The following is a 12,626-nucleotide window of genomic DNA, read 5'->3' as shown; positions in this document are numbered from 1 at the left end:
AAAAAATAAAAAAATAAAACAGCTACCTGTTTATAGCCACAAACAACTCCCCAAGACCTCTGATATTTCTCCCTTCTTGCTCCCTCTCTCCTTTTTCTCTCTCTCTCATGTGCAAACATCAAATTATCTGTCAAATTATCATCTAATTCTAAATAGGAGATGGATTATAAATCAAAAGAATGCTTTGTTGTTTACAACTTTCCATTACCATCAAAGTTTCCTAATTTGAACCATCATCTATTGACTTTAAAACTTTTTTGTTTTTTTTGAGATGGAGTCTCGCTCTGTCCCCCAGGCTGGAGTGCAGTGGCGTGATCTTGGCTCACTACAACCTCTGCCTCCCAGGTTCAAATGATTCTCCTGCTTCAGCCTCCCGAGTAGCGGGACTACAGGTGTGCGCCACCATACCTGGCTAATTTCTATATTTTTAGTAGAGATAGGGTTTCACCATGTTGGCCAGGATGGTCTCAATCTCTTGACCTTGTGATCTGCCCACCTTGGCCTCCCAAAGCACTGGGATTACAGGCATGAGCCACTGCGCCCGGCCAACTTTAAAACTTCTTCTGGCACACTGGATTTAAGTGCCGAAACAGTTTGTGTCACTGGGAAGTTAGGATCACCATTACTTTAGATGCAAGCTGGGCATTCCTTCCAAACAGTCCCTTCTCCCACCTAAGTTTCTCAAAGAAGCTCTGGACTGCAATTTCGTCTTAGCTCCCAGGGCTCGCAGCCGCCAGGGCCGAAAAAACAACTGTTTCCCTGATCATAGGTCTCTACAACAGAGGATCAGTTAAAAATCATTGGTAAAGATTCTCCAAACCCAACATCTCTACAAGTAAATGTAAACCCCCCTACTAGACCATCCAAAAGAGTTTTCTTCTATCTCAAATCCCCTCTGTCTACTAGCTGTAAACATTAGATGTTTAACTTCATCAGTTTCTTTAGGCGCAAAGGTAATCCTATTTTCATTGACCCCCCCAAAAAAAAAAGAGAGAAAAAAAAAAGGAAAGAAAAAAAAAAGTTCTGCCCAGAAAAACAAGGGGTAAAAAGTGTGGGAAGTGCTGATAACTGCAGTCTAGGAAACATGTGAAGAGCTTTACCTTGAGCTGGCCCGTGACGCCGCGGCGGCTGACCGTCTTACCATGCAAGAGACTAATGTTCAGGGTCAGACTAACGATTCTGACGTTCTGGGCTGGACACACAGTTGAAGTGAGACACCAAGGAAGAGACGGCCAGCCCAACCCCTCACACAGCATCCCTTCCTGGTTAATCCATGGAGTGACAATGACACTGACTGGCCTCATCCTGCCAGTGAATGGCAAGGCACTGCAATGATGGCGCCTAGAAATGAATAGGAGTGATTGGGAATAAAAGGGGGAGGGGGGGAGAAGGTGGCCATGATGAAGAAATGAATAAAACTCCAAATTTCTGTTACAACTCACTGCCATACCTATTACTCTGATATCACGATGACAGGAGAAATGAAAAAAAAAATGAAAGAAAAAAGAAACAAACAAAAAAGAAAACCTGCTACCTATTTAAATTCCTGCAGCGTTCTAAGAATATGGGTTTGTACCCTACAGCCTGACTACACAGAACTAGAGCAAGCAGTTGATTCAATTTAGCTCAGAAACCTATAACACAGTTTTGTTTTTTTTCTTTATCATCAATGTTTCTAAATTCTGACACTTTAGTTTTACTTTTTATTACAGCAAAAACTCAGTCCACGCTATTAAAACAGACCATACTTACCAAACAATCCCTTGGGCTCCAGAGCCAATTGGTTTCAGCTGCTGGTAACGTTTTAGGACAGTGAAGGTTGAGTCTGCCACTTGCACACTGTAAAACTGACTGTCACATTTACTGTCGCTCATGATGTAGTGTCATGCAATATTCCGAAGGGCTGGCAACTTTCAGATTCCTTCAAAGAAAAACAGAATGAACACGCATTCTTACCGAAAGTATACATACATAGCTCATTTACAGCGTTCGGAACTTATTGGTATATAAGACAATGTGGCTGTAAGTTGATAAAGTCAATTTGACCACGTTCTGAACTTGAGCAAGACACAAAAACATGCAGACATTTTAGCGGCACCAGGACCATTATGAAAGGAAGGAATGTTGAGGTCCAGCAAGACCACACTTCAGGGGGTTGGACTAGAGAATAAGCACCGTTGGAGAAAGAATCTGTGCATTCCTGCTGGCTATGAAAACACGACATCACTCTCCGCTTCTCATCAGCTTGCCGGCTGCGGAACCATTTACTCCTAGCTGTCTCAGCCAGAGACGGGGCATTGCTTCAAAAGGACCACTTCTAGAATGCCTAGAGGGAAGCAGACGGACCAGTGTTCTGCTCAGCGTATAGATTCTGGTTGAAACGATGAACCCAAAAGCGAGATTCATATGCCAAAGTGACAGGCTGCTAGAGGCCTGGTGGCATCCGTGTGCTGTGTGTGCCCAAGCACGTGCTCCTGCCTCAGGAGGTGGGTCCCAGAGTCGGCATCAGCTGGCACAGCCCCAGAGTCCCACATCACCACCAGGCTTCAGGGTAGGCATCTGTATATGAAGAACTCTGCTGTGACCTGTAGTCCATAACAGCAACACTATGAGGTTGACTCACTACGTCTGAGTGTAGGCCAGCAGGCCCAGAAAGCAGCTTTTCTGTGGCTGAGGCACAGGCTGAGATTCCTGCTCTGCAGGAGGCTGGATGATTTTATACAGAAAATAAGCAAACAGAAATCAGCAAGTGGTTCCGAGGCTCTTATCTGGTTACGCTTATTTAAAAGTCAGCGAGCTATGTATTTTGGTCTTTTAAAACTAGATAGCCAACAATAAAATCATATAGGTAGACATTCTATACTGTTTAAGACTACAGAATTTAAGTTTTATTCTACAGCTCCGTCAAATCCCTTGCCTTTATGTTCTAGTATCTAATATCTAACGTCAACCCAATGAGATTTTTGTGGTGATGATTTGTATTTCCACACAATGATATCTAGGATTTTCCTTAAACATGGAAATAAATGCATTAATAACAAGTCTAAATAAAGAACTGAGTCAAACTAATTAATTTCTCCAAGTGACTACTGCCCCACGGTCTTCTCCCCATCCTCCGGGTGGTGGCTGCAGTGTGGCTGCCACTCTGACCACTCCTGCCAAGATGTGTCAGCCAGCCAGGTAGTGACTCCAGGGACGCCACAGCGCTTCAGATGCTGGACAAACAGGTGCTCATACAACCCGCACAGCAGGAGTGTCAGTTCCAGGTTACCTGGGAGCAGTCTAGGATTGAGTGAGCTGAAACACCTGCCTAGGCCACACTGCTGTGAGAAGGGGACTCGGGAGCTCCCCAGGCTGGCCACACTGCTGTGAGAAGGGGACTCGGGAGCTCCCCACTGTGCCCTAAGCTGTAGGAGGTGCGAGGCAGGTCTGTCTTGCTCACGGCATCTCACACTCTAAGGACAGGAGGACAGGAAGCTGGTCTTTGGGGCAGCATGGGCATTCAATAAACCTTTGTTGATCTGATTCCCCACAACGCTGCTCCATCTTACTGACATCTACAGGAAGATCCTTTTCTAAAGATTAGCTTATTTACAGTTTGCAAGAGGCTGAAACAATTCCACTCAACGTTTAGGGGGTGCCTGTATGCACGAAAGTGGTAAGTATCGCAAGAGATATGCCGTAGTCAGCTAGCAACCAGTCTTGAAGCAGCACGAACTGCACTATTTGGGGGAGAAGTGTGAGCAATGAGTCCATTATCTATATTACACGTGACAATATAGGGCCATATGCAAAATGTAAACAAAATCAAAAGGCAAAAGAGATCCTACCCACTGGCAGGGGTGCAGAACACAAGGCCGGCTTCATGGAGGAGGCGGCATCCGCCCTTAGACTCTTTTGCCAGAGATGGACAGTAGAGGCACAGAGCTCAAACTGACTGTGTCCCAACACAGCAACTGCTCAGCTTGGCTAGCAAGGGTACAAGTGTAAAGGATTAGAGACAACTCAGCAAAAAGGCAGGCACCCACTACCACCTGCTTTATCGGGGGTGGCCATTCCTCTGCTGTGCTGCAAACACACCAGTGACACAGTTACTTCCAAGCGTTTGCTGAGCACCCACTGTGGATGGTGAGGCACTATGCCAGGACACGTGGCCTGCCCTCAGTGAGCACACACTCAGGAAGAGGCCCTGCACACCAAGGGTCCTAAACCCAGTAGGGTGAACAAGATTTAGGGGAATGGGAGGAGAAGCAGCAGAGGTGGAGGCACATTCAGAATGTGACAAGTCACTAGGGACTGGGTAGAGGGCAAGTGAAGCTGGAGAGAGAAAAGGAGGCCAAATCACTATGGACCCCAGAAGCCACGCAGAGCCATCTGGCCTCAGTCCTGAGGGCTGTGGAAGCTGTCAAAGCATCAGAGGTGCAGCACAGGTGCTGAGGTGCTCGGGGATCCATTCCTCCCTTCCTCGCTTTCATAAGAGAAGCCTCCCTCTTCCTGCTAGACAAATGGCTGTCCGAATAGAGACGATGCCTGGCAGCTTTCCCAGTAGCCAGGTATGGCCAGATGACCAAGTGCTGACTAGTAAGATGTGGGTAGAAGTGATGTATGCAACTTCCAGATCACTTTCATTATTTTTCTTTATAGAAAGCTGCTGGCCCTCCAATCTGTCTTTCTTCCTTGCTGCTGGCTATCAGCTGTCACAGACCCAGAGACGGAAGTCACATGCTGCAGACAGAAAGCTGCCCACCAGCTGGATTCCTCAACAACCTTACGGCACAGAGCCAGCCCCCATTCAGGACCCCTGCCCACACTGGGACTGACAGATCAATCTCAACCCTGCTGACCAACCCTGGAACTCTCCCTGCTACAACTGCTTTCAACCTATACTTGGACTATGACAATATTAGGTTAACGTCTTTAAATTTGGGGAGTATATTCAATCGTATTAGGTTTTAGAATTATAATTCCATCTCAAGATTTAAAATAGTCCGGGCGAGGTGGCTCACACCTGTAATCCCAGCACTTTGGGAGGCCAAGGTGCGGGGAATCACTTGAGGTCAGGAGTTTGAGACCAGCCTGGCCAACATGGTGAAACCCCATCTCTACTAAAAATACAAAAATTAGCCGGGTGTGGTAGTGTGTGCCTGTAATCCCAGCTACTTGGGAGGCTGAGGCAGGAAAATCATTTGAACCGGGAGGCGGAGGTTGCAGTGAGCCGAGATCATGCCACTGCACTCCAGCCTGGGCCACAGCAAGACTCCATCTCAAAAACATACAAACAAAAAGATTTAAAATAATTATAAAATTAAAACAAGGTGCCCTTATTGGGCAGGAGAAAAAAGTCGCCTAAGTGAGAACCTGTTAAAGCCACCTTCTCTGTCAAGCGTGGGCTTTGTGAGAGCAAAAGAACCTCAAGGCCACCTGAGAAAGCATGTAATTTAGCTATTCATGAGTCAACTCTATTGAGATGATATTTCAACAAAAGGCTCAGAGAACAGTTTTACAGATTGGGAAGTGCGAGAATTCTTCATGCAACCACATCAGCAATACAGCCAACCCTGCCTTCGCTGCTCCACTTCCCACCCCAGCAGGTGCCGGCTCCTCCCCCGGCTCCCAGTCTGTGCTGCCACTGTCCGTCCAGCACTGGGCTCATGGGGCTCCCTCCTTGCCACTTGTGCACTCAGCAGCGCCCGCCAGGCTGCACTGTCACAGCCTTTGTAGGGTCTGCCTCCCTCCCAGGCTATGAGCACCTCCAAACTGGGAGGGAACGCTACAAGGAGGCTTCCAGGAGGAGGCAAGACCTGAGCTCAGGTTTGTTCACAGTATCGACCAACGCATGAGGAAACAGGCACTTTCACACACGTCAGTGAGAGCTGTGAAGTGGCAAAACATTTTTTTGGATAGAATAGAGATAATAGCTAGTAAAAGTTACATGCACATCCTAAACTGGCAAATACAATTCTCTAAGTGTATCTGACAAATATGTGTACAAGCATCCAAACATATTTGTGCAAGGATGTTTGTAACACTTCTTGTAACAGGCAAAAAACTAGAACTAATCTAAAATGTACACTGTGCATAGACTGAATAAATTATGGCACTAAAGTACAAGAAGGCCATTCAACAGAATGCAAGGACTTTAGGTACCAATGTGGAAAGATGTCTAAGATACAGAAAGGAAACACAGCAAGTTGAAGAAGAGAACACGTGATGCCCAGCTACGTAAACACACACACACGTGCGCACACACATGCACATACACAAGGCTAGCAAGTAGAGAAATAGCGAGAAATGAGAAACCTTCTTCCCATCATAACTTTCTATTCTGTTTTTCAAATGTACATATTTCACACTTAAAAACTGAGTAAACAAAAAATGTTAAATGAAAAGCTGCAGAATGATCATTTAACACTTGTACGGAAGATGGGCTTGAGGCAGGTAAGGCTAGAGGCATGAGAGTGGGCCTGGCTCTGAGATACACATTTATAAACACCCTTATAACAACTAGTGAGGGGCATATGACTATCCCCCGCTCTGCAAATGAGGAAACTGAGGCTTAGAGGCAATAAGGAAGTTGTCCAAATTCTCAGCATGGCCCAGATTTGAATTTAGGTGTGTTTCACCACAATATTCAAGTTCCTCCCAAAGCACCATTCTGACATCCCTTTAGAAAGTGAAGCTATTTGCACGCAGGCTGGCCAGGACCAGAACACAGTCCTGCACATTTCATCCTGCTGACTTCCCCTACCAAAACACTCTTTCCTCTAACGATGACAACGATTCAGTGATCCACAGACTCAGGCGAACCTTGAATCACACTAAAGCTTCAGAATACCCAGGACATGCGATATTTAAATCAACTGACTACTGTGATTAAAAGCAGATTCTCACAATCACCCTCAATGCTTGCTGCCGATGTTTTTTTCATTAAATTGTTCTGTTTTCCAGCTGGACACGATGGCTCACACTTGTAATCCCAGCACTGTGGGAGGCCGAAGGTGGGAGGAGGATTGCTTAGGCCCAAGAGTTCCAGACCAGCCTGGGCAACATGGTGAGGCTTCATCTCTATGTTAAATAATAATAATAATAGTAAAAATTTGGCCGGGCGCAGTGGTTTATGCCTGTAATCCCAGCACTTTGGGAGGCCGAAGCGGGCGGATCACAAGGTCAGGAGATCAAGACCATCCTGGCTAACACGATGAAACCCTATTTCTACTAAAAAATTACAAAAAATTAGCCAGGTGTGGTGGCGGGCACCTGTAGTCCCAGCTACTCAGGAGGCTGAGGCAGGAGAATGGCATGAACCCGGGAGGCGGAGCTTGCAGTGAGCCGAGATCGCGCCACAGCACTCCAGCCTGGGTGACAGAGCGACTCCCGTCTCAAAAAAAAAAAAAAAAAGAAAGTAAAAATTTTAAAAGTTATTCTATCTTCCTACTGTAATTCTTTTGAAGAATAGCTTGGTAGAACAACTTAACCTTTCTTGGATAATCGAGAATCTTGCAGCTCTCAGGGCCATCCTCTGTAGTTCTCAACCCACAGTATATGCCACAATACAGAACAACCAGCATTTGGTTATCGCCTCACCCACTGTTGGATCCACAGGACCCTGCAAGGATCCCGGTCACCAGCCCCACTTCCAGGCACCCAGGCCTGCCTATTTGCCCCTCTCTATCCCCCACTCCCAGAGGCCTGGGTAACAGCTTCTCATGGCTCCTTGGACCAGCGACAGCAGCAGCATTCTCCCAGATGCCATTCCCGTGACCTCCAAACCACTGCACACATGCCACTTTAGACAGAGAAATCACTCCACATGAGAATATGTACACAAATGTTCACAGCAGCTTTATTTTTAATAGCTAAACTAGAAACAACCCGAATGTCCTTCAATGGGTACATGGGTAAACTAACTGCTGTACGCCCATGCCACGGAACACCACTCAGCAACGGCTGAAACACACCACAACTCGGGTGGATCTCGAGGGCAGTATATTCTATGAAAAAAGCCAACCTCAAAAGTCACAGGCTGTCTAACTCCATGAGTATAACACTCCTGAAAAGACAAAAGTCTAGAGACGGAGACTAGATTAGCACTTGCCAGCAGCTATGAATGCTGGGGAAAAGGGTGCTGTGGCTGTAAGGGAGTGGCACAGGGAGATATTTGGGATGATGACGTAGTTTTGAATCTTGATTGTGGTGGTGGTTATATGAGTTTTCACATGTGATAAAAAATGACAATGAACTCTATACACATTGTTCCAATGCCAAATTTCCTGGTTTGGATATTTTACTATAGTTATGAAGATACATAACCATTGGAGAAAGCTGGATGAAGGGTACTGGGACCTCTCTGTGCCATTTGTGCAACTTCTTATGAATCTATAATTATTTCAAATTATGGAGATGGAAAAAGAGAGAGATTTGTTGAAAATACGCAGTGATCATGCCATACCATTTGAACTCCTTCAACAGTGACTGACCGCCTTGAGAATAAGACTCAGTTCCCTAGCACAGCATGGGAGATGGCAGTCCTCTGGCCCAATCCTGAGCAATATCAAACCACCTGGGATCGGCAGACACACCCAGCTACTGAACACCTGCAGGCCTCTGCCTAAGCTGTTCCATCTGCTTGAAATGGCGTCCCTCTCCTTTCTGACCTCCTGGTCAACCTTCATCCTCCTTCAAACACTAGTTCAAGCACCTGCTTCTCTTACATGTTTCTTCCTCCAGCCTTTCCCTTCAAACCGTGCTGGGCACGCTCCCATTGTCACCACCCTCGCTGTATTCACTTTAGACTGCACTGCGAGTCTACTTATACTTCTACCCTGTAAGGGCAGAAAATGTGTCTGATTTATTTCTCAATCCTCTACTGATTACACAGTGGGTGCCCAGTAAATGTTTGTTAAAGACAAAGCTGAACGGGAGAATACATGTGGTAGGGCAGCTGGGAGCAGTGGTTCAGATCAGGACTTTGAGTCAGACTCCCAGTGGGTCTGCTGCTTATCTGGGTGATGTGCAGAAGCGATCGGGCTCATCTGTAAAACAGACAGGCAGAGAGCCTCAGGTTACCTCTAGATAAGAAGTGCAGAGCCCACTTAGGACGGCATCTTGATGGAGGAATGTACCCTAAATCTGACCAAGCCTTGTCTAGATCCAATCACTAACTGACAGAGATTACAGAGAAACACATTAAATTACACTGCAGAGATGCAATCAATCAAATACCAACTGTGGAAATGCTACAGAACAACTTGATTGCTTCAACAAATAAACTACCAAGAAAACAAAGAAATAGGAGGGGGATCTATGGATGAAGAGAAACTTAAAAGACGTATCAACCAATCAACAATGTATGGACCTTATCGTGCTCTACCTTCAAACTGTTAAGGAAACTTAAAATTCATGGGGCAGCTGGAAATTTGAAGATTGACTAGTTATTTGATGATATGAAGGAATTATTACTTTTTCACCTTTAAAAGAGTCAGGACCTTTAGAGACCCACCGCAGTGTGCTGTATAACTACTGCATACCTACCAAGCACCCTGAGGTTGTGCCCGTCTGTATAACTACTGCTTACCTACCGAGCACCCTGAGGTTGTGCCCGTCTGTATAACTACTGCGTACCTACCGAGCACCCTGAGGTTTTGCCCGTCTGTATAACTACTGCATACCTACTGAGCACCCTGAGGTTGTGCCCGTCTGTTTTACAGATGAGCCCGATCGCTTCTGCACATCACCCAGATAAGCAGCAGACCCACTGGGAGTCTGACTCAAAGTCCTGATCTGAACCACTGCTCCCAGCTACCCTACCACATGTATTCTCCCGTTCAGCTTCGTCTTTACCAAACATTTCCCGGGCACCCACTGTGTAATCAGTATCCTGAAAAATAATGAATGAAATGACATGATATTTAGGAATTCCTTGAAAATAATTATGGGTGGTAAGTGGGTAAGAGGATAACATTAGAGATAAAACAAGATTGGTCAGGAGTGAATAACTGTTAAAGCAGAACGCTATTCTGTTTAGTTTGTATATGTTTGAAAATTCCCATAATAAAAGTTAAAATTTAAAAAATGATGTTGAAACCGGATCATACAATCAAGTACAAAATATCAGGAATTAATTATTCTGAAGGAAAATTATGTAAAAATGGCACCTTCCTAACCAAGTGTCAGGTATAACTACTGTATGTATGTAGATCAAAAATAGTTGCCCTATTGGCAAATCAATAGTCTTAAGAAGAAAAAAAATCTGGTCTCTGTTTTATGTCTCATGAAAACTGGTCTAGTCACTATTAACTGGTTTGCCTGGTCCTTTTCTTTATCCAGAAAATTAAGAATATTTTATCTTAGACACATTCAAGGATCCCCTCTAATGTTTATTCAGGGGACCAAATAAACAGATTTTAGTCTGTGAACAAATTAATGTTCTGGCACCCTGAAAATTAAATTACCAGGAAAATCAAAGCTGTCCAGAGAAGTCTATGCAGAAATAGTATTGTTTTTCACTCTGCAGGATCCTTTTGAAGAAAAATTTAAAAGTCAAATCAAGGAAAACATTAAATAGATTGGTGGTCATTCTTCCAGAACAAGTTAAAAGCCAAAAGAGAATACTCAGAGCTGAGGGACTCAGGAAAGAATCCTTATCTGGGGAGAGATCTGGGTTCGGATTCCACTCACCAGCTGCTTGCTAAGAAGCAGACTACTCAAACTCCTGAGCTTCCGTTTCCACAGGGCTCCAGTTACAATCAAATGAGTATCTGGGCTGGTACCTGGGCAAACAGGGCCTGACTCTCCTGGCCTTAGGCTACCTTTCCTGCTCTCCCCACAACTCCTCCCTCCCACACAGCCACTCCTGGAGGATGACAATCTGCAACCAAGCTGAATGAATCTGTATTTGGCTTGGCTCACAGCATTTAAAAAAAAAAAAATTAATTAGCTATTGCCAACATTTAAAAATCGGAACAAATGTGGAGTGCTGCCTTCTGTTTTAGAGACAGGGTCTTGCTCTGTCACCCAGGCTGGAGCACAGTGGTGCGATCGTAGCTCACTGCAGGCTCGAAATCCTGGGCTCATGGGATCCTTCCACCTCAGACTCCCAACTAGCTAGGACTACAGGTGGATGCCACCACACCTAGCTAATTTTCAAAAATTTTTTGTAGAGACAGGGATCTCACTGTTGCCCAGGCTGGTCTTGAACTCCTGGCCTGAAGTGATCCTCCCACGTCAGCCTCCCAAAGTGTCTGAGATTACAGGCGTGAGCCATGGCACCAGTCAAATTCCACCTTCTTCCAGAAAACTGCTGGGTAAGGTTCCAGTTCTTCAGAGTCCCCACGACTCTGTGCCCTTACACCTGGCCCTGCTCCTTCATACCTCTTGCCTCTCCCTGCCTAGCAAATTTCTCATCACCCTCAAGGCCCCCCAGCATCACCTGTCACCTCCTCCACATTTCCATGGCATAGCCCCTCCAGGACAGCAAGGGTTGCACAGTCCTGGAACTAAGTGTCTGCATGCCTGCCTTCTCTACTGGGCTCCTGGGCTCTCTTCGGAAAGGGACCCTGTTGCTATCTGCCTTGTGTCCGTAGGGCCTAGCAGAAAGCATGACCTAGATAATGCAGAATTCAGTAAATGTCTCCTGCATGTGTGGAAGAAAGCTAGAGCTAAACCATTATAAAAATGTGAGATTTTACATCACAGCTTGTTCCAACGGTTAGCAATTAAAGGGGTCAAGGACACCAAAATGTTTCACAAAATAGAACAAGCTTCCATCTGCTTACAAGTTTCATACGTTAATCAGAAGTCACTAAATTAACAGATAAAGCAGAGACAACAGGGAGACTGGGCCATTTCTTTGATCATTCATTCATTCATTGAGCTGATACTACTTACTGTGTGCTTTCTAAGTACTGCGGATAAAGCAGTGGACAAATCAGACAGCTACCTGTTTTCACAAAGTTACATCCTAGTCGGGGAGACAGAAAATAAACAGGCAAATAAATAGAAACGTTTCAAACCAGGTAAGAGCTAGGAAGAAAATTTTTAAAATAATGAAATAGCATGACTAAGGGAAGAAAGAGGGTGGTCGAGGAGGGCCTCACCCAAACCCAGACATCTGGTCAGAGGAAGGAGCAGAAGGAGCTACCTGTGCCAAGATCACGGACAACTCCAAAGACGAGGAAACAGCAAATACAAAGGTCCTGGGGCAAATGCGGGCTGGCATGTTCAAGGCGGGCGAGATGAGTGGACTGGGGCAGCAGTCTTCTGGGAGAGGGGTGTGGTGGTAAGGGATGTGGGCTGGGTCCCCTCTGGCACTGCTGGACACTGAGTGTGCAATGACAAGGCAAGGGAGGCGTGCGTGGGGAGGCGGGAGGCTGGGCGGATGAGGAGGGGGTTCCTACACCTCTCACACCAGCAAGGGCCAGCACCCTGCCCAATCTTCCACAAATGTCCACCGGTGTCCTGCCCAGGCGTCTGCATACAGTCACACAGCCTGACAACAACCCTGTCCAGAAGAGGCGTTTCCCCACCTTCCTGAAGGCAAAACCGCGGCAGAGCGAGGGTCAGTGCCTTGGTCAAGGTCGCGGGGACGCGACCCCGGGCCCCTGGGCACCCGGCGCAGGAGTGCAGCT

At 46.0% G+C, this 12,626-nt stretch overlaps 1 protein-coding gene across 6 annotated transcripts in view; it reads right to left on the bottom strand.

The window, feature by feature from the left end:
• MAPK9 (mitogen-activated protein kinase 9) overlaps positions 1-1,925 on the bottom strand; it is a 54,528-nt gene extending 52,603 nt beyond the window's left edge. For 5 of the 6 annotated variants that reach the window (XM_011976846.1, XM_011976850.1, XM_011976848.1 and 2 more), the window contains exon 1: positions 1,753-1,923. In XM_011976846.1, coding sequence (XP_011832236.1) covers positions 1,753-1,874 — 122 coding nt within the window. In that variant the 5' untranslated portion in view covers positions 1,875-1,923. Of the gene's footprint in view, positions 1-1,752 lie in introns of all 6 variants that reach the window. The other variant, XM_011976847.1, reaches the window with a different exon arrangement.
• Positions 1,926-12,626: the final 10,701 nt, after the last annotated feature.

The sequence above is a fragment of the Mandrillus leucophaeus genome, unplaced genomic scaffold, assembly GCF_000951045.1.
Source record: "Mandrillus leucophaeus isolate KB7577 unplaced genomic scaffold, Mleu.le_1.0 Scaffold170, whole genome shotgun sequence".
Taxonomy (NCBI): domain Eukaryota; kingdom Metazoa; phylum Chordata; class Mammalia; order Primates; family Cercopithecidae; genus Mandrillus; species Mandrillus leucophaeus.
The sequence above is the reverse complement of the archived record's forward strand: the minus strand, read 5'-3'. Positions and strand labels throughout refer to the sequence as shown.